The 22,622-nt window shown below is 41.8% G+C and overlaps 1 protein-coding gene across 1 annotated transcript in view; it reads right to left on the minus strand.

The window, feature by feature from the left end:
* SFMBT2 (Scm-like with four mbt domains 2) overlaps positions 1–22,119 on the minus strand; it is a 166,769-nt gene extending 144,650 nt beyond the window's left edge. Inside the window, exons 1-3 of the mRNA XM_004691230.2 lie at positions 22,008–22,119; positions 14,363–14,457; positions 11,331–11,571 (exon numbers count right to left, since the gene is read on the minus strand). Coding sequence (XP_004691287.1) covers positions 11,331–11,571; positions 14,363–14,457; positions 22,008–22,107 — 436 coding nt within the window. The 5' untranslated portion in view covers positions 22,108–22,119. The remainder of the gene's footprint in view (positions 1–11,330; positions 11,572–14,362; positions 14,458–22,007) is intronic.
* Positions 22,120–22,622: the final 503 nt, after the last annotated feature.

Consider the following 22,622-nt stretch of genomic DNA (forward strand, 5'->3'; position numbering starts at 1 on the left):
GCTCCCCACTCTGTCTCGGGCGAAGCCTCTCACCGCCCCTGCACCTCTGGCTTGTACCCCAGTTCTGACTGCATAAATAAATAAATCTTAAAAAAAAAAAGTTAATACAGGGGAAAGCACATATACTAATAAACCACTAACAACAACCTTAAAATCTAAGGTATTATATCAACCATAGAAATTTCATTCTGACTCCCAAATAAAGGAATTTGGTTTTATATTTCAAATGATTTTACATTTTTCTTGAGGTGTTTTGTCAGAACGAAATAGCTATCCCTTAAAAAATAATGTTAGCTAATTGGCACATAACTGCAAACTGCCCCAACAGAGCTTTTCTCCCTTTCCTTCTTTCTTTTAAAAAAAAGCCTCCCCACCCTAGTGATATGGGCTCAAAAGACAGGTCCTACAGCTACTAAGTCCATTTCCCATGATACCTTGCATCCTTGCACAGAGGTTTACACCAGCTACTAAGTTCTGGCCTGTGGAAGCTTCTCCCGTGCAGAATTGAAAACATCCAGTGATGCAGAGCAAAATAGAGACAGGATCTACTGGCATAGAGGCTGCCATTCCCAACCACTCACCTCTGGCCTGATGCAAGGAAGAGCAATAAATGTCTAAGACCATGTGAGTGACATTATTTAGGGTCTTTTTATAGTAGCATCTTACCATAAACCCTCAAATAAGCAGTCAGTGAAAACCCCAAAAGGAAGAGAAAGAGCATCCAGGAAGAAGCATACTATAAAATGTACAGAAAAAAAATTTTTTAAAAATCACGTTGTTTCAAAAACCACTTTTAAAAAAGCCTTTATAGCATATGGTCTTCATATATATCCACAGAGAGTAGACCTACATTTCTCTAAATGTGTAAAGGTTTCTTTTGACAGGAGAAAGACACGTTTAATTGAGAAGCATTTCCAAAAGATAAATTTAATCTAAATCTACCACATTTAAATATTTGTTAAATAGCAACTGCCAGCTATGTTAATAGAATTTTTAATTGATGTTTATTTGCTAGTTATTTCTGTGAAAGTCCTTCCTGTATAAATGCTTCACAGAAATCCACCCTAGAAGGGCACATAAATACACACACTAACTGAAAAAACCATTAACAGAACATATAAATCTAAAGACCCATGTACACTAGCAATCTAAAATTAATTTTGATTCATTAGATGTACAAAATGGGAAGCATAAAAAGAGTTGCCTTCTTCATTGCACAAAAACACATCTGTGATTAAATATCACTTCAAATCATATCAGAGAAGGCATCTAAATCATTTGTGATCACTATAGAACAATAAAACAAAAAAAGCAAGTTTTAGATAAATGTCATTTTCTTTGAAGATTTTCAGAACTTTTCTCATGTTTGAATTTAGTAGAAGGAGTCAATGTGGGTTGGGGAAATTATTTTGCTTTATTACTATTTCAAAAATTATTCACCATAAAGTTTTCTAAGAAGTAAGTTAAACAGATGCTAATGATTTTGTGTAACTGCTCGGAGTGGAAAAAATTAATTCCGGATTATTTTAATGGCTATAGCTTGTTGCTATGCTCTCCAGTGGCTTTTGGGAACTATTAGTCACCGCTGTATAAGTATGTCATTATGTGCTTTTTTAAAAAATTTGCCTTGTTTAATCAACTATATTTAACAGCTCTATCAGTAGATGATATAAACAGACAAATAACTATGTAGACTCTTAATATCTTCAAAGCTATAGCACTTTCGATTAAATCTCTATAAATACAAAATTCTAGTAGCTGGCTACTATCAATTCTCACTACAGACCTAAGAACATGTTAAAAAATGAGCAGTTGGACCTTCTTTTGTATCAACATTCTATCCTCGTGGCTACTGTTCACAAACTAGAAGTAGGCAAATCTGTGAGAAGTGCTTGACATGAATTCTTTTGGGAAAAAGACAACATCTACAATCCACTGGCTGCATTGACCTGTTTGAATGTTCACATTCTTGGAACATTCAAATTCTCGGGCTGGGTGGCCCTCTGCAACTGGCTATCTCTACAGTGTCCAGACCTCAGTGTGAAGTGGAGCCTCTTATTATCACCATTATCAAGATGAGACACCCACAAAACAGACAGTGAAGTCATGTGAAAAGCAGCATTGGACAGACACAGAAAAACTTCAATGCGTATGATTAAGGAAAGAAGCCAACCAGGAAAGGCTATTCACTATAATATTCATAGCACCTAGCATTCTAGAGAAAGCAAACTGTGGGGAGAGGAAACAGACCGTTGGCTGCCATGGTTAAGGGAGAGGAACACAGAGGATATTTAGGGATGTGCTACTCAATGGAAGACACGTATCATCCCTTTGTCCAAACCCACAGAATGTACAGTTCCAAGAGTAACCCCTAATGCTATCTAGGGACCTTTGGTGATTGTACTCTCCTGGTTCCCAGTTTTCCCTTCTGATGCTGACATCTTGAAAATCTGTATGAATGAGCACGCCTACATCGCTAGCCATATTAAATCCCCTCTATGAAGCCACAACAAACAGCATGACAGACAGTGGTTCCCTAACCTCAGAGATCAGCAATGTGAAAGCCTCCTAAAGACTCAACCATCAATACAAGCTGTAACTGTTCAATTCCCACATTATGGGGTGGCGAGCATGATCAAGTCTCTCGTCCCAGACTACCCATGGAACTGTGAGCCCGCAGAGCAGAACCCTACAATCAGCCTTGGTTTCATCCCAAACCACCTTCCCATATTCTGAAGCCAGTAAGATGAACACATCAGCTTGCTTCTGGGAATCTCATTCCTCAAATCTTGTTCTTCAATTCTCATTCATCAGAGGCCTCTTTTTTAGATCTTTCATGCTCTCCAGACATACAGGCTATCTGCCGATCTCCACACACTGCTCATTGCCAATCTGACACATCTGTATTTTAAGAACAACTCAGTCCACAGCAGAAAAAAACTTTCTGGGATTCCCTGGAAAGGTAGAAATCACCTCTCATAATGATCAGAAGACTGTATTAGCACTACAGAAGTCCTCTCACAAGCCCATGCTGAAACTAAGACCTCCAGTCCCAGGAGCCCATTAGTAACCACTGGGGCACACACCTGCCACCCCCCCCCCATGCTTACTCCACTCATATCATCTGTTCAGGTTCCAGAAGCATCACCTGGGGCCCCATTTCATAGCTTTCCTCTGTGACCTCCTTCAACCAACTGGTGAGTAGTCAAGTCATGCGATGATCCTTATTGGTACCTCACCCCAGTGGGTGCCCCATCCTATTGTAGGTTCTGGGATGCACCTTACTAGGAGCTTGCTTTGTTCCCACCCGCCTGTGTGCCCAGATCTGGAACATTTACCATGCCATCTGGCTGCACAGTCTACCATCGGGATCTCTGAGTGATAATGGGGATCCCGATGTAGCTCCCTCAGAAGCAACCCAAGAACCATTCCAGGAAGAGTGTTGATAAGGCAGTAGGTTGTGCAAAGGCGGTGAGGGATGGCAGCGTGCGGTACCTTCCCCTACACACACAATTTTGTGAACCTAAAACTCTCCCCCCAAAATTCAACCTTTCAAATAATAAACAATAAAATTTTTAAATAAATAAAATACCATCCTTACCTGGGATGGATGAAGGAAAGGAATATTTCTCCACGTCCTCATATTCTTCACACAGCTTTAAGGAATTTATACAAATGCATTTCACAAACAAAACAATCCTTAAGGCAACTCTCATTATTCCCAGGTTACAGAAGGAATCCTGAAGGTCACAGAGTTTGGAAATGAGGTACCTAGTCTAAGTTCACACACTTTAATCAAAGAGTAGAATACATTATTTCTGATGATAAAATGCATACACGGCCTGCCTCTACATTCAAACGGCTGTGACCATATAGTCATCAATAACTGCAATGCAAAGCAAAAAGAACTGCTTGAAAAGTTCTGACTAAAATTATCCAACATCATAAGGGAAAAGGGAATTCCTTGTCTGTGTTCTGGGCCAGGGACCCCAAGTTAAGTGAGCTGACCCATAACTGTATTCTGGGTCGCCTTGTTAGAGAGCAGATGCTTACTCACTCCCACCTGGTCATCAGCACCTATTAACAGAGGACCATTAGAGTCCATTACATCTATATATATATAAATATATATATACACATATATACATATATATGTGTATATGAATGTATATATGTATATATAAACACATACATATCTACACACGTGTGTTGTGTGTGGGTGCGTGTGCACACGTGCACCCACTTTACACAGCTCCACCCACTACATAGGGGAGCACCTCAACTGAGATTGATTTGTCTTGTTCTAGGTGCTTGATGCAGTACCATTACTTATCCTGTTCAGGGCAATCCTGTAAAAAAATCTAATTCTCAAAATAGTTGATAACATACAGTGTGCACTAACCTTATGCCCAAAGTTACATGTTGTTAATCGGTGGCAGAACAAGAATTTAAACCTAGGGTTACCTAAGTCTGTGCATTCTACTAAATCTAGAAACGGCTCTAGATTTATAACCCCAGTGTTCTGAATTTAGAACATCTCGTACCTACTGGGTGATGTAAGACTTCTAGATGAACCAAGCTGGTTCTCTAGAGCAGCAAATCTCAAATTTAACCATGTACTTGGAACACATAAGGTTTTTGTTAACTATATTGCTGGGCCTGGACATTTGCATTTCTGAGAAGCTCCCAGCTAAAGCTGATGCTCTTCCCTGACACCCAGATCTGGGACTTGTTTTTACTCAAGAAAAATGCCTAAGGAGGTGTGTGGCAGTCAGGCTAGCCAGTTCTGTTAGTAAACCATGAGAGTCTGCAATTCTAAGATCATCTACTGGTAGACATTTATTGCTGGGGGAGCCTGGAAAGATGGCACTGAGAATTCCTGGCTTGTGGCAAGATAACAAAGGAAGGAGAACTAATCACCTGATTGCTGTAAATACATAAATTGCTGGATTAAGAAGTATGAGAACATTAATTCACTTATGACTACCACCAAAAAGGAAAATCTTACAGTCACTGCTTTATGCTTACAGGTTTCCTTGAGTGCAGAAAAACCCAAATAGCATCTGATCAAATTTACATAACTTTACATAATCTCATAATTACCACTTGGAACTCCAGACCAAATCTCTTCCATTTATTTTGCTCCAAAAATGGTAAGATGAGAAACATTCTGGACACATTTCTATCCTCTTCTCAAAAGTCACAAGAAGCCAATTCTACGATTTTCTTAGTAATGTTTGCAATTATTTCAAGTATGAACATCCTAAAATCATATTGACATATCTTAATAAGCAAATATTTACTATCTTCAAACTATTTTCAAAGCACTGCACTGGGTTAAATTTAGTTAGCACACAGTAGGCACTAAGATATTGGGGGGGGGAGATAGGAATGACCCACACATGACAAAATGAATGACTCTTTTACTTATTATCCAAGAAAATGATAAAGGGGTAAGTGATATACAAAATAAATACAAATACCAAGCAGGAATTGAGAGGGAAAAAGACTATTTCTTACTTTAAAAAAAATTTCACCACTATCAATACAAAGGTTTGTTTTTAGTAAGATCATTTAGTGTTTCCATCTCTTTGTCCTGTTATGTTTCTTCCCCTTCCACATGCCAAAAAAAAAAAAGGCAGTTTTGTAGGCTTCTGCTTATAACCTATTTATTTCAGAATCTGTTCATAAATCTTACTCATTGTTCTTTGATTCTTATATTTGGAACATTTCTGAGCTGAACAAAGGCTTAGCGATCATTGGGTCAATGTGTTGTGTTAACTTGGGACTCAGAAGCTTGAGGACACAGATGACATGAGTGGTTTTGCTGGCTCTACACCCAGCTCTCAAGGAAGGAACCCAGATGCTTCTAGGGCCTGAGAAGACAAGGAGGACCGAATCGGGAACAAGGACCTGGAGAGTAGATTCCCCCTTGACAGCCACCATGTGGAATGGAGTACAGCTTCCTGCCTCTGTAAGTTTTCACGAGATGCTTAAAATCAAATCGTTAAGTGACATAATTTGTAAATGGCAGATACTAAAATTATGTCCAAATACTTTTAGATCAAACACACACATACACATACACTCAAACACCTACAAGTCAAATCCACTCTGGTCTACACCATGGTCAATCTCTACACAGGCACTCCATCTGATCAAAGAGAACTCAAGACCATGTGCATTATTTTAAAAGGGCTACTACAAGCCTACTGAGAAAGGATAATTTTATTTACTGGCGTGGCTTTTTATAGGCCGTTTTTTGCACAACACTGTCAAAAATGCCTCTCTGACAACAGGACACTAACTTACTTTTTAAATGTCAAACTATGACTTGTAATGTACCATCACACTTATGGAACACTTCCTTTCTGATAACAATGTGGGTTTTTTTTTTCCTCTGTACATTAAAGGAGCTAATATTTAGTGAGTGTCTGTGTTTCCTTCAATTTGAGGAATTTGTAGAATTAATGGTGCTCTGGGAGTTTTTATATAATTTCCTTATTAATAAATACATGGAGTTCCAGTTACAATACAAGATTGCCAATGAAAACAACATGATAATGTTGAAGTATTGCTTGTACTGAAGGGGATGTGAGCAACCTCAATGGGGTGGAGAACTGTGTGTACTTTGGTGGTGAGTATGGTGTGGTAACAGAGCTGAAGAACCTACTCCCCTAAATTATACAATGTCAGAAACCAATGTTACCTCAAAAAAAAGTAAAAAGTAAACGTTTGCTAGTGTTACTAAAACGTCTTTTGATTGATCCATTATAACTTTAAATATTGATCATCCTAGATTGTCCAATCAAATTTTCCTCTGTGCCTGCACTTAATTGGTTGTGGACTGGTGATTCTTACTGTCTGATCACTTTATAGTCCTGTTTACAACCTACCAGCATCTTTTATTTTATAATCAGATATAGTAAAGACAACAATCCCCAAAACAGCCCTAGTATCAGGCTTCCAAACCTGGCAGGATCTCTCCCCTTAACATAAGGCTCTGTTCAAGCTTTTTCCTAGCAATTCATGAATAAACATCCTTTTATTCAAATAAGTTATGTATTAACTAACTCCAGTAATTTTGATTCAACTTTGAATGGTAAATAGACTTATTCTGGCAAGACTGCAGAGTTTGCAATTCAAATTACAGAAATGTTGATAATGGGGAAAATAAAAATTAGTGGCATGATTCCTAAGGCACCATAATTCCAATACTTTTATTGTAACGGTAGAAAGTACACATAAATACTTCTCAATTTATAAGCCAATGGCTTTTATTTGGACAGGCATGACACATTTACCTGCAATCTCACAGGAGCATACCTCTCAGGAACTCATAGGCACCTGCTAGAACGCTAAAGCTCCCTAACCCCAGATATTAAGAGGCAATGTTGCTACTTCTCAGTAAATAAACAGTGAAATAGTCACTGGATTAAATGATTTCCTTACATTATCACCATAAACAATAATTATTTGGCAGCTGCCCTTTGCGAGCTTTGCATGTGCTTATGAATAAATCAAGTCTTATTGATTTACTAAACCAAAACGTTTTACATTTTTCTCCTCCACTAAGAGCTATAATCCTCCACTGCACTTAATGATGCTTTCATGTAGTATGTTTGTTAATACTTTTAACATGAAAGATTAGTACCAATTATCTCATGAACAGAACACTGCTCTTTGAATGGCCAATTGGCCACTAAACCCAGGCCTCTCTAAACATGTCCTTAACGAAGTTCTCTGCTGCTGATTGGAATCACATCGTGATGAAATGTGGAGGCATTACTACCATGCTGTCCCCCCACCAGAAAGCTTGATGTAACAATGTCAACTTGCATTCATTCAAGGAGGAAATTCATTACAGGAAGGGAAGAAGGGACTGCAAAGAACACTCATGCTTGGCTCATGTCATCTGAAATAATAAAGTCACTCTCTTTCAGTGCAGTAACTTCAGAAACTACAGGACTGCTGTGGAGAGTCCCACAGTGCCCTGAAAGATCTTAAGTTCTCCAACCAGAGTCTGCCCATAAAAGACAGTCTTCTCCCTTCTCCCATGAGCAGGTAAAATCACCAAAAAGCCCACCACCCTCCCCTCACTTAGTCCAACCAAAATTTGAAGCTGACTGATTCAACCTCCACTTCCAATGATCTTGCACTCAGAGACCGCTGCATCATTTTAGTTCTCTGGGTTCTGAGGCTACAGTCCTTTACTGAGCTGGATCCTAGCCTTTGCAGATGCTCCTAGATCCAGGCACTCATGGTGATTCCCTAGCCGAATTTGTCCCTCCCATCCACTAACACTTCGTTCCAATAGTAACACAGAAACTTTACTTCCACACTTCCTATAGATGCCTGAGCTCTGCTACCACGACTGCTAATCCCAAAAAATCTTTATTCCTCATGCATCTACACAAGAGGAAAAGCTGACACCACCTTCTTCTTTCCTTCCTTTCCAAGGAGCACAAACCAAGGTTTCCCTAGGAGACTGGAGAGCTCCTTAGAGATCATATACAATACCCCCCTCAATTCAAAGATTAAAAAATTGAGGGGGTCCTTCCTGGTGGCACACCAGGTAAAGACAGTGTACTACAAGCTAGGCACAGCTGCTTCAATCGATGCAAGTTCGATCCCCCGCCCAAAGCTGACCCACATGGCACAGCGGACCTCTCCTCTCCTGTCTTGCCTGCTGCTCCCCTCAGCAGTGTACTTCGTCGATCTATCTGCCTGTTCGACTCCCCATCTATCTCTGGTGAATCCTCTCATTGCTCCTGTACCTCTGGCTTGTACCCCAGTTCTGCATGCATAAATAAATAAACCTTTCAAAATTTACTTATTTTTCAAATTTAAAATTGAGAGGATCTCACCTGTATAGACAATTTAACAGGAGAAGCTAGATAAGAAGCCTAGTCGCACCATTCACAATGTCCGTCTCCAATCTCAGAGCTTAGGGGACCAGTAAGAAAAGCTCTCCATCATCACGAAATGTCCCTCAAAACATGATGTGTCAAGGATCATTCTATCTCACACTAATACTCTCAGATGTCTTGAAAAATCAAAGTATGACCAAGACGGAACAGGCATAGTTGCAGACTTTACAATGATATCAGCCCTCTAAGACAGAAAACCACACGAACAAGAATCCCTGTTCAAAAATAGATTCTACGATTCCCAGTAGAGCAACTGCCGCCTCTGGCTACAAAGCAATAATTACCCTGTACTACAGCAATCAATAAAACCTTTTGCCCCATGAACCTGCTATTTCCTGACTTTGTTCTCTGTAGTAAAGATTTCCAAGTCGTATCGATTACCTACTAAATTGTTTTAAAGTTCTTTAAAACAAGCAATAAAGAAATTCTCAAATTAGCATAAGCTGTTATTGTGTGAGGGGACTCCAATTCTTTCCATCACATTAATGGTTTCCCTTTCCACAGGATTTTCCCATTTTTCATTCTGAATTTGTCATTTTAAGTGTGTCTGTCTTGCTTAATAGCACAAAGTCAGTAGGATACAAATTTGATGGGGTTTCTGAAACTGACTGCTGACACATTTTTCAACCAAGTGAGAAAGAAAAATTGATGAATAAACGATGCCCTCTTTCCCAAGCAACAGCATGGATTTGTACTAAATGAACCCATTAGTTCTAAGTGTTAAAATCCAGTATCATAGAACTTGTCTCTAAAACTGTTCACACTACAGAATCTATTATAAAATGAAAGACGCTTACTCCCCTTCCAAAGGCGTTTAGCTGCTGAAGCTTCAAACGTTCAGAGTGAGTCCTGAGCGAGCAAGGCGAGGGCAGTGAAAGGCACGTAGGCAAGGGACCTGCGTTTGCACACTTTGAACCCTCTTGGCCTCTTTCTCCATCCTCCTGCACCCATTATCTGTCCTCTGAAACTGAGGCAAGTCGGTCTGTATCATCCCTGGAGTGTGTGGGAATATGGATTTGTGCAAAGCTGGGCAAGTAGCTGGAGCTCAAATTTTTAAGTAGAACTGTTACTTTACCAATATTCCATGGGTACAATTCATTCATCGAGACAGGCTTGTTTATGATCAGAAATCACAATTAAATAATACATGTTATAGCCTATCTGCTCACCTCTGTGGCTATTTAAATGCAGAGCAAGAGGGAATAGGATTCAACCTTTAAAACACAGGAAATCCTGCCATACACTATCACATGAGTAAAACTTGAGGACATTCCACTAAGTGAAATAAGCCCATCACAAAAGGACAAATACTGTCTGGTTCCCCTTAATCTGGGACATGTAAAGCAACTCAAATCAAAGAATAATATGAATGTACAACCTTTTTTATTGTTCTTATTTACTCATACTCCCAGCATTTTGTTCAAAAATGGCTACATGTCCTCCTTTGGTATGGCTATGTAATACTCCATAGTGAGTATCCCATCTCCTAAGATGACATTTTGACCCTTGAGAATAAGCATCAGAAGTTTTCTCCAATACAACATCATGTAATGAAACACAGAGAACAATTTGAGATTCAAATATTTGAGGACTCAGTATTTTTTAACAGGATCAGATGAGTTTGTTGAAAGCATTTATAATATGCAACCCATTCTCTGCAGCAGAATTTTCTCAAAGTCAACACTAGCGATAGTTTCAACCCACTGACTCTCTTTGAGGGCTGCCCTGTGCCTTCTAGGATGTTTAGCAGCATCCCTGACTTCAGCCCACCAGATGCCACCCCCTCTTAAATCCCAAATGCTTCCAGAGGTTGCCAAATGTCCTGGGGGGTAAAAGAGCCCCAGTACAAACCACTACGTTCCAGCAACTGAAGGGATGTGATCTACACAGGCAATGACAATTCCTTTGACAGCAATGTTTTCTCTCCTCATCTGTTTGGCTTTGTACATGATCTGGACCCTGACAGACTCCCCATGAAACAGATTAAAATTTATTAGAGACCTTGTTTCAGATGATCTGTAGCTTTGTTCCAAATGTCTAGTCTCTAAAGCAAAAGAAAAGCAACATACTTCTTCGTGACCAAAAGAACTCAATCACTGACAACCTTCAGCCTTCATCTCCTACTTCCAAAACCCATTTGAGGGTTGAGTGCCAAGCCCTTCTTTCCTAATGGTGTCACTGGCTCAAAGGTCAGGTTCAATGATCAGATCTTAAAATGCACCACTTCCCCTCACTCTGTCAGCATCATGCAACAGGACCTCAAGACACAATCTCTGCAGCACTGAATGAGCCTCCTACGATATCAACTCCCACTCTCTACAAGCACCATGAGCAATGACCACATGGTACATCAAGGGCTCCTGGTGTGGGCCCAAGGCCACCCAGACGCAGGGCGCTCACCATCCGGGGGCATCAAGGCTTTGTTGTTCTGCGTGCACCACCCCACGGGGTGGAGATCCGCTATCACCACATCGCACCAGAAGTCCGCCCGGCGGTCCTCTCCGTAACCACAGTAACGCAAGAGCAGCAGCTGCCCGCAAGTGGTGATGACGGTGGCCACCCAGTAGGTGTCTGGGTTGTTCTTGTTAGCCACTTCCAATTTCATCCCTGGCTGGAAGTTACTCTGAATGCTGATTTCAACCTTAAAAAAAAACAGAAACACAGGAAAACCATTATTATACTAGACACATACCTTCAGACCTTAAAACAATAATTCTCTGCCCTAGAACAGCACGAAGATATATTTAATTGGAGCCACAAACAGGGCATTAAATTTCCTGGGAGTCACATTTAAAAGGAAAAAGAAAACAAATGAAATTAATTTTTATAATCCTGTTTCACCCAAGATATTCCAAGTGTCAGTGTTAAAAGTGTAACCAATACAAAAAATACTAATGAGATAATTAACATCCTTCTTTCACAATAAAGCTTCCAGAGCCGGCACAGATTCTGCACTGACAGCACCCTCCATTTGGATAAGGCTCTCCCCGTCAGTACTCAGAGGCTCCCTGAGGCTTGTGGTAACTGAGAGATAGCACAGTCAGTGAGAATGGAGTCCCCTTTTTATTAAGAATTAAAATCTGGGCCCTTCCTGGTAGCACAACGTGTTAGGACACAGCACTGCAAACTAGCTGCAGCCGCTTCAGTACAAGATCGATCCCCACCCTGGAGGTGGGCCACAGGGCTCGGCAGACCTCTCCCGTCTCCCTGCTGCTCCCCTCAGCAGTGTACTTCCTCCATCTGCCTGTTCTGCTCCCCACTCTGTCTCTGGTGGATCCTTTCACCACTCCTGCACCTCGGGCTTGTCCCCTAGTTCTGTATGCATAAATAAATAAATCTTTTTAAAAAAGTAAAATCTATTAATGTTTAGCAGTCCTCCCCCTAAAAGAAACCTTCCAGCCTGGTGGAAGCTCCCAAGCTGATGTCTGTGAATGGCAACAGCTTATAATAGTAGAATTATTAGCAGCTTTTCTGTGGCTCCAGTGTTACTTTTCCTTTAAATGTGGCCTACAGCTCTGGGGAAATTCTGCATCCTGAAGGACACTACATTGTGACTGAAAGGAGATGGAGGACTGAATGGAATAAGGAGCACTGGAGTGACTCCATATTGTATGATTTTGATAGCTTCCTTAGCACAGAGAGGAAGCAAACGTTTTCAGTATGTATGCTCTTTCCAACCATCTCAAGGAATCTAACCAAGTCAGTCTCACACCCTAAGAGGCCAAAGTTACAAAGGCTTTTGCAGGGCTGATTCCTCACATACACCAGGAAAATATTAGCTGTGTAATATTTTAAACTTTAGCTCTTAGTTTCACTAAATGGCCAAGTCACATTCATACAAACTAGTAATTATAACATTGTGACTGTCAATATAAAATGAATTGGTAATGTCATCCAATTTTATGAGGTCGTGTAAATTTAACAAGGTCTTAAATCCCTTTTCAAAGGAACACTTCACCTCCAAAAAAAAATGAAGTTACTGAATTAAAATAAAGAATCACTAGTTTGGCTTCCTAGTTCATTCAAAGCTAGAAGGGAAAACAGGTTGAGAAAGTGACCCAATTTGCTCATGATTCTAAGGCTAAATCTTTGAACTCAGTAGCCAGTGGAGTGGGGGCGAGGAGGAATGTTCCAGTAAAGCTGAAAAACTTTAGTTTGAGAAATTCAGTGTTTGCTGATGCTACACTACCAAAATCATATACACCTATGCAAAAATCTGATTAAAAAGTTTTTCTGGGACCCTCCCTGGTGACACAACCGGTTAAAGCACAGCGCCATGAAACTCACAACAACTACTTCACCGTAAGTTTGATCCCCACCCCGGAGGTGATGCACATGGCATGGCAGACCTCTCCTGACTCACCCACTGCTCCCCTCAGCAGCGTGCTTCATCAATCTGCCTGTTCTGCTCTCCCCACTACATTGCCTGTGGTAAATCCTCTCACCACTCCTGGACCTCTGACCTGTGCCCCAGTTCTGTATGCTTTATAAATAAATAAAACTTTTTAAAAGAAAAAGAACTTTCCCCTTTAAAAAAACTAATTTTCTGATTTCCTGGGACATGCCCTATGCTGGGCAGGCTAATGGCATTGCTGAATATTACTAATGAGAATGATTTTTTTAATCCAAATATTTTCTGAATATTTGTGGTATTTCCACGAATTTGATTCATCCGCCCACAAATGGTTATAAGACTTTTAGGTGCCCTTTCAAAATAAAAATATCAATGCCAAATAAAAAATGTAGATGCACCCTCTGTAGACACACATTACACATGGCACCTTGCTGCATATTTGTGGGTTTTTGGTTTTGTTTTTTTTTTAAGATTTATTATTTATTTGTGCATACAGAACTGGGGTACAGACCAGAGGCTCAGGGGCGGTGAGAGGCTTCACCAGAGACAGAGTGGGGAACAGAACAGGCAGATAGACAAAGTACACTGCTGAGGGGAGCAGCGGGTGGGCCAGGAGAGGTCTGCCGCGCCATGTGGTCACCTCCGGGGCAGGCGGGAATCGAACTCATGCGGAAGCGGCTTTAGATTCTCAATGCTGTGCTTTAACCCACTGCGCCACCAGGGAGGGCCATATTTGTGGTTTTTTTAAGTATCTGCATAAACCCTACTCATCTCGGGCCGTGTGGTCTAGAAAGCAAGGGCTATGTCTGTCTAATTTGGCTTCCTGAGGTAAGACAAGGTCAAAGCCAAACAAACCCAGCACCGTCACCCTGACACCATGAAACAAACTGTATGAGTGAGACCCTTATGCCAGCAGCCGTGAAAGCAAACGAACATCCACATCTCTATTTCTAAAAAAATCTCAACTGAATTGTGCTTTTTCTTTTCATCCCACTTCTTCCCACAGGCTAGCTGGCATCATTCTGCTGGACTCCTTCTACTCTGGCCAGGGTGAGTGGAGGGGAAATGTTTGACATACATGTTTGAATGAGGTGTGGGGTGCCGCGCTGGCACCTGTTTCTTCCAAATACTCTCCCCAGTTAAAGCCGATTTCCTCCAAGCTTGAACCTTCCTCTGCTGAAAGACAAAAGCACAGAGCAATGTCAGTACTAGAGTGAAGGATGGCAAGGCACCAGCCCTCCACGCAGACCAGAGACTTCTTAATGTGAGAGGTTAAATATTCAGTGGTGGGGGGCGGGGGGAACACCAGAATTCTTCATATAACTTCAGTGTGCCAATTTTAGATTCAATGGATGGAAGAAAGGAAACACTGAAGAAACTGCCCGGACTACCTTGAAAAATCAAGAGTAAGATGAAGTGTTCTTAGTCAAATGAAACAAGACCTGTTTTGTGAAAAGCTGGTTCCACTTTACTGGAACCATTTTAAAACTAGGCCAGGGTAGCCCACATACAGAACATTTTGCTGGCTTGTTTAAACTGGACCAGACCTCTGGAATGGGCCAGAAAACCAATATTCCAAGAAGTCACCAAGGTAGGAATTTTTCCTCCTGAAAGAACTGATAAAAGTAACTTTTATCTCATAACGCCTCCCTCCATCTAACAGTACTTAATCCATTTCATTCTCTCTATAAAAATACCTGCGATTTTGTCCCTCCTCAGGATACTATTTGGGGTCCTGCTCAAATCCATGCTCCACACATTGTAAATCTCTGATCCCTAGTAAATGCAATTTGACTTTTAATAGCCTCCCAGTTTTTAGGTTAACCACTTAAAGACATATTTGCCTCCCGTGAGAATATTCATTTGGAATTGGTCACTGTGGACACACCAGTCTCTGGGAGGCTGTTGAAGGAAACCAGCAGGTTCTGGAGTAAGCACCAATGTAGTCAAGGCACTTGCATCTTTGTCCACTGACCGCTCAGAGGCTGAAGGTTATAAAATACATCATAGATTGGAAGTGCACAGGATTTAGACACCACTCATCCCAATGTCATTTTGGGGGTGGGTGGGGACGAACCCAGAAGGATTGCTCAAGTGTGTGAGGTCACAGCAAGTCAGTGACAGAGACAGACCAGCTGCCCGCCCAGTCCAGAGCCTACTCTCCCCACATGACAGAGCCTCCAGGCAAGGCACATGAGGAGAGACCAGCAGACGCGCCGGCCTGCATTTACAAAAATCAAGGAGAAATACAACCAGTGCAAAGTGGGGCTCTTAACACTATCTTTTTGCTCTGAAGAAAATGCAGCAATCCAAAAATAGTTAAGACTGTGCATAAGATGTGGTGTGTAGAGTTGAGAAGCAACGCTAAGGTACAGTGAACACTTGTCAGAGTTTCAAATGTAAAGAGCTAACCAGCATTATTTCAATCCATCTGCAACGTTATTAGAAAGAACAAACACCAGACAGGGCTGCCCGAACCCAGAGATCATTTGGAGTTCCAAAAATCAAGATGTTCTTTTCTTACAAGAATGTTCAATCATGTCCAACTGTGTGCATCTACTTGAAAGACAGTATTTCAATGGCCAAGAATGAATACTGCTTTCAACTGTGTTATTAATGTACAAGTGACAAACAAGCAGAGAGACTAGAAGATTTAGCAATGGGAGTCCAAAACAGGCTTGTTCCAACAGGCTTGTTCCCACAACCTTTTCTGCTAGAAATTCTTTAATTATGAGAAAAGTAATTTTCTAAGATACTCAGTGTAATCTCAGAAATTGATACAACAGTAATTTTCACAAAATTAGAATGCTATGTTAAGTGATAGTTACTTTACATACTGTGTTCCAAATCAAAATTGCTTAGAACTGCCTCCTCAAATTGTACTCCCATAAATGCCTAAGGGCTATTTTTTTCCAAAAGCTTTCCTTTGTATCTCTCCCAAATTCTGCTTCATCCACAGAATTATGCCTTTCAATCAAATATGTGCTCTCTAAAGAAAGTCAAGCTAAGAAGAAATATGCCAGGTGGTTTCCAGCTGAAAATACAGTGAAACGACTCAAGAGAAGGCGGTTAAATTATGGAAAACACCTCCATGTATCGCCCAAACAGTTCTGCCCAAAACTCTCCCCTCAAACAGGGCATCTATTACCAAGTTTGCTTTCTGATCCACAAACCAGAAGCAGCAACACAGCATGATTTACATGCCCACGTGGCCTGGCACATAGTCTGTTGGAGAGCTAACTGTCACGGAGAGCGTTTCATTTTCATTTCTTTACGCACTTCTGTCTGTCCCACCTCAGCAGACGCTGAGCTTGCAGCCCCACCTGTGTCCAGCACGTTTGCTCCACCACGCACCACACCCATCACCCCATCGCTTCACTGGGCTGTCCATGCTGCCTGCTAATTCTTCTACCTATCACTCATTGAGTCCTTCCAAGAATGCACAGAAGAGAGGACAGGTGCCCAGAATGGCGAAGGAGTCGCCAGGGTGGATACACTATCAGCCGTGAGGCAGGAGTCCAATGCACGCTGTGGGATTTCCAAACTGGACTTTACAGGCTGTGCGTGTGTCAGACATCACACATGGCCGCTGCTACCACGTGGAGGCCAAGTCCAACTCTAAGGCCACTTCTGCGCTGGTGAGCATTCGGCATCCCAGGCTGAAGTCAGGTGTCAAAAACTTAGGCGAAGGGATGAAGCAGGGACGGTAGCCTCCCTGGGAGAGGGAGACAGACAGGGCCCTGGAACTGGTCTGCAACATGGAAAGACCCACGAAGAAGATGTGACACAAAACCAGAGGCACTGGTACTGGGGGCTTCTGGCTGAGGATTACCCCAAAACACCCGCCAAAAATGGCAACAGGTTCTCTTGGCGCATGACCAGTGCTCGCCGGCCACTGAGCTGCCGCAGCCAGAGCCTGGGAGCAGAGGATGAGCAGCCTCCGCGCTGTTCTCGGAAACCACTGGAGAGTACGCAGTTTCTTCGACTTCAACTAAAGCGCCATTCCTTGCTGGTCCTTTTCTTCACAAAATTCTAACTGAGGAGCTAGTGCTTTCACACAAACTTTGTTCCCACCAAGACTGAATCCATTACAAACAGGATTCCCGGTCTCTTCTCCCAGCGTGGTAGCCTGTGGTTGCTGTCAAGCTCACGGGAGTACCTTCAAGTTAGCCCAGGGCCAAGAGGGCCCGAGATCTCAGTAGGGTAGAACAGTGCTCAGGAAAGTTCACCTTGTGACCTAAAAAATTGACTTTCAAAGCGCCCAAGTTACACCTACAATGAGATTCAAAAAAAAATCCAATCTTAAGCCCTGTGCTAGTAACATTAACTGTGCTGTTTAATAAAACCATGCACAAAAGGGAGGGTTCCTCACAATGCGGCCTTTTCACATTTGTAACATAAAACATTTCCTCGAGCACCTGTGTCCCGAGCAGCAGATTCTCCTAAAGACTTTTAAAGAGCAATAGATAAACACACACAATGTTTATGAGTGGGGGGGGGCTCATAAACCCAGAGCAAATATTTACAGCTGATTCATAAACCTCTCAAGCCCATAAACATTTTATCAAGCAAACTGACAATCTCCCTCCTCCACTTCCCCCTGTTGTAAGGAAAACAGACCATGAGAGCTACTAAGACAATTTCACAATGTCAAAGAAAACAGGCAAGTTCATGAGTGGCAATGCAGTTTTAGGAAACAGAAAGCTACTGATGGGGGGTTGGGTATTTCATAATAAATAGCAAAAGAGGACCTTAGTGAAATAAACGCTGGAGTGCAACTTTACAGTGAACAGTGGAATAAACAAATGGCTCATACTTTAAGTAATCAATCTGAATATTGAATCTCATAACCACTCTCCAGTAAGGAGGTGAACACAATCTCACACAGCACTCCCTTGTGTGTGCTCTACAATTGTGTCAATGAGGAAAGGGAGAGGAAGACACCAAATTTTTGTCATTTTAACTGCTGATAGTTCCTATGATCACCAGGTTTAGAAAAGTGCTCCACTGTGAGTAGATTATACAGACACAATACAAAGGAAAGGAAGCGATTCCAGCTCAGAGTTCACTCTGCAGGCCTGCACCCAGCGAGAAGGGACAGTCACCTGACCAGAGGTCAGGTTTTTCCAGAAAAATGAGAACAGGTAAAAAGCACCCGATCACCTAGCAAGGGGAACCAACAATCAAAAGAGCATGAGAAAAAAGGGGGGAACTACGGAGTCAGGCAGAACCAGTTTCCAGTTTTAATTACAGAACTGAGCTTTTCTAATAAGAAAGTGACTCCTGGCCCTCCCTGGTGGCATAATGGGTGAAAGTGCAGCACTGCAAGCGAGTAGCTGCTTCAGTGCCAGTTCAATTCCCAGCCCCTAGAGGTGATCCACATGGCGCAGCAGACCTCTCCTGACCGCCTGCTGCTCCCCTCTGCAGTTTACTTTGAAGATCTGCCTGTTCTGCTCCCCACTCTGTGTCTGGTGAGTCCTCTCACTACCCCTATACCCCAGCTATGTATGCATAAATAAATAAATCTTTAAAAAAAAAAGTGACTCTTGGGGTGCGGGGCGGGGGATGGGGTAAAAATAAAAAACAATGTGACTCTTTTCCTTCTCAAGAAATGTCTGTGGGACTTCCTTTAATACTTCTAATGCCACCCCCAAAAGCCCACCTTTCCAGTGTAATTCTTTTTCCTCAGTCTTACCCAGTGTAAATGTGCAACCCACTTTAGCTACAGATTTCATCAGGAAATTACATTTAGCCAGCCTAGAAAAATAATGCCAAGGAATCTATTTATCACTATGTCAGCATATTGTTGTGCTCGCTTTTATCATGGCAATTGAAGAAGTTCTAGAAATCCAATTTTGGGCCACTCCCTTCTTTGCGTGCCAGTGACAGTGATGTCCATTCTGTCACCGGGGAGCCTTCCATTCACCTGCCCCTGCTCAATTCGGCAGCACCCCCAGCCTTTCAGGAGGGGGAGTCACTTTACAATATGCCTATAAATCCAAGAAACTCAGGGTCAGACATTGACCCCAATAATGATTTGAGCTTCCCTTAGATGAGGCAAAGCTAGAACATGAAAATGCTGTTAAGGAGACTTAGAGTACAGCGTTCAAAGCTTTCATTTTAGAGGAATGGGAAACTGTGCTAGGAACTGTAGCAGGTGGGACAGGTCAGGGCACACACGCCGGACTTTCTGCTCTTCGGCCTCATAATACTTTAGCAAAGAGGAGCTGTGGGCCTTTCTGTGTGTCACTGCCAGGAAGATGCGGCTGCCTATCACATAGCACTCAAGGAGAGAGGGCGAGAGATGAGGGAAGATGGGAGAGAACCAAGTGGGACCTGTGTCCCAGAGAGCGAGGGGAAGGAAGTATGGGCATCGGGGTGTATCTGTGGGCACATTTAAGCATCACGGTTGTCTGCTCTCTGCGCTGAAGAATAGCACAGCCCAGATTTCACAGCACAAACTTTGGAGCTTCACGAGGCCCAAGATGAAATCCAGGCTCCAACAATCCAGCCAAGTGACTTGACCTTGTCTTCCAGTTTCCCCCAACCCAACAAAAGGGGACTAAGAGAGCAGCTATTTCACAGGTTCTAAACGGATTTGATGAGTCAACACATGAAAATTACCTAAAAGCGAGTCTGCCACTCAGTTTGAACTCAGAATCATGGCCCTAATCGGCCCAAGTCCACTTAGATGTAGCTAAAGAACAATGAATGTGCCATCTCTCTTTCATTCACGAAGCCAGTCTCATCTGGAACACTGCCAGGGGAGACCCCGGACTCCACCATCCTGCCTGAAGTACGGCAACAGGGTCCCAGAACCAAAGGTCACATAGCCCATAAGAGAATGGAAAATCTTTCGTGTGTTCTCAGGTTCAAAGGGGAACTACCTGGAAAAATAAACAGCTTGATGACTATACTCAATGATGTGACAGTTTAAATGCTCAAAATCAGATGAGTTTCTAGTAGCTCCTCCTTTAAGTGTGTTTCCTCTTTAGGAGTCTGTCTTTATGGCACCATGTAAAAGTCCCTTATCTCACAAGTACAAACAGAAATTCCATAAAGACAGGACATGTTCACCGTATAGGGTGAAAAAAAAAATACCAGCATCTAAAAAACATTCCGATAATCTAGAGCTATTGAGAACTACTGCTTCTACGAACCTGAACACCTTGGCCTGGGCCTCCCGCCACACAACAGTGGAAAAGTAGCCCGTTCATAGAAATCACCCACAAGAGAGAGTCAGTACAAGTAACTGCCATATTATTATTAATGAGCTTCAGAAAGTACTTAAGCTGGAGAGAGATACTGCAGCTGCATGGAAATGAAAAGTCAACACCACGTTGGCTTTTAAACGGTTTTGAAAACATACCATAGAAAATGATGCAATAATAAACCTCAGATGTGGGTGTGATAACAAGGCCGTGGTCGTTCCAGGACCAAAGGTGGGAAAACCACCTCACTCAGCAAACATGAGAAAGATGTTTTTAAAGGCTCCTTTGTGCTTTAAATAAAAATAGAATAAATAGGGTGAACCTTCACCCGGAGGGCCAGAAAAGCATTTCCAAATTTTACTGGGAGACACTGATTCAGCTGCGCTTTTATGTTTCCCTGCTCCTAGTTCATGTACAGAAGAACAGGCCCGGGGAAAGTGAAGCTGATTTTGAAACAGATACTGCCATCTTTCAACATATTTAGATAATTATTTCAGGGCTTTCCACATTTTTACCAGAAAAAAAAGAAAATTCCAAATAAAGACCTATTTTGAGAAACTTAATTAATTCAATAATGCCAAGTAAAACTGTAATTCTATCATTGGCTGAGCTCATCAATGGTCAGATCTCCTATTGAGTTAATGATCAACATTTTTTTTTTCACGAATTACCACAGCAAATGTTTATAATTCAGAGAGCTAATTTATTTAATATGGCCCAATGTAAATCGTGCAGTCCTTTTAAAACTATATATACAGAACTCTTTTTGAAGTAAATTATTATGTATTTAGAAAAAGATGCACTTACAAGTTTGTTAGTTAGATATTAAAATACAACCAAAGTCTTTTTTTTTGGGGGGGGGGATAGATAAAGGGAGACACACCTGACTGCAAATTCATTCTTTCTTTTGCATTATGCACTTTTTGAAAGGTATGTGCAAGGTTTTGGAGAGGAACTGAGGTGCTGGTAGCCAAAGCTTGGGCAGAGCTAGCTCCCCTTTCTTGGACACATGGAAGAGGATTCTGTCTTCCTGCATCCAGCCAGTGACAGAAATATATGAACAGTTCTGTGGTGAAGAGGTTCTGAGCACAAGCAACACCAAGCTCTTCTGAGCTACAGTTTTTCCTGCTGATTTCCACCTGAGGCTCTGGCCCTGGAGGGAGCCGAGATGCAACACGCTGAGACCCTGGGTAGAAGATGGCGTGTCCAGAATGGCAAGTTGGACTCTATCTGCAACCGTATAAATGTGTTTAAATATGCACTGTACTAAGTTACTAAGATTTGAATTGATCAGTCACCTTAACGATAACCTAGCCCACTCTGTCTAGTATTGACAACATTAATTTTGATCAATGACTTTCAAGCTACTCTATGCTTCCAAAAAGACAGCAAATTCTAGGTGCAGAAAGTATGTGACCTCTAAGAATGTTGCCCCCTTGTTTTCTGAACATTTTGGAAAAAAATTGGTCAATAAATCAAAAAGCCAAATGGACCTAGAAAGCAAAATCCTACCTGAATCAAGATCGCCATTGCTGTTAGCTGAGCTTTGATGTTTATCCAAGGGTGAGGACGAAGGGTCTTGCATCTTGGAAACTGACAAACTGCTGTCCATTCCTAATGAGTAAGATTCCTCTTCTCTTAATTCATCCTACAGAAAGAAGTACCTAAGGGGAGAAAAAAAAAATCAGAGTATTTTCATTAGAATCCCTTGTCTTTAAATTCTTCAAAACTAACAGCACCTTATTAAAAGCTGCTAGTTTTCACTATAACATATAGGACACAATGTAGGGCGGGTAAGAGAAAACACCAGGAACCGCCACCCAAGGACACCTGCCGGCTCCAGGTCAACAACCAAAGTCACAAAATAGCAAAACCATCAATTTTCCATAGACCAGTATCACCATTAAGCTAGCTACATTTTTTCACCAACCAAAGAATCTACATTTCCATTCCCAATCATCCTTGGTAGGCTTGGCAATAAACCTTACCATCCAATTGTTTCCTCCTCTCTCTGTGCTTGAAGCAGCCAGTTCCCAGCACCCCCACACACACTGCAAGACCAAGTGATTCCTTAGCAAACCTCATTAAAGCATCATCATTAGTGAGCTGGTCTTTTCCTGTATGATA

This window comes from Condylura cristata, unplaced genomic scaffold (assembly GCF_000260355.1).
Source record: "Condylura cristata isolate star-nosed mole 26May11 unplaced genomic scaffold, ConCri1.0 scaffold00030, whole genome shotgun sequence".
Taxonomy (NCBI): Eukaryota; Metazoa; Chordata; class Mammalia; order Eulipotyphla; family Talpidae; genus Condylura; species Condylura cristata.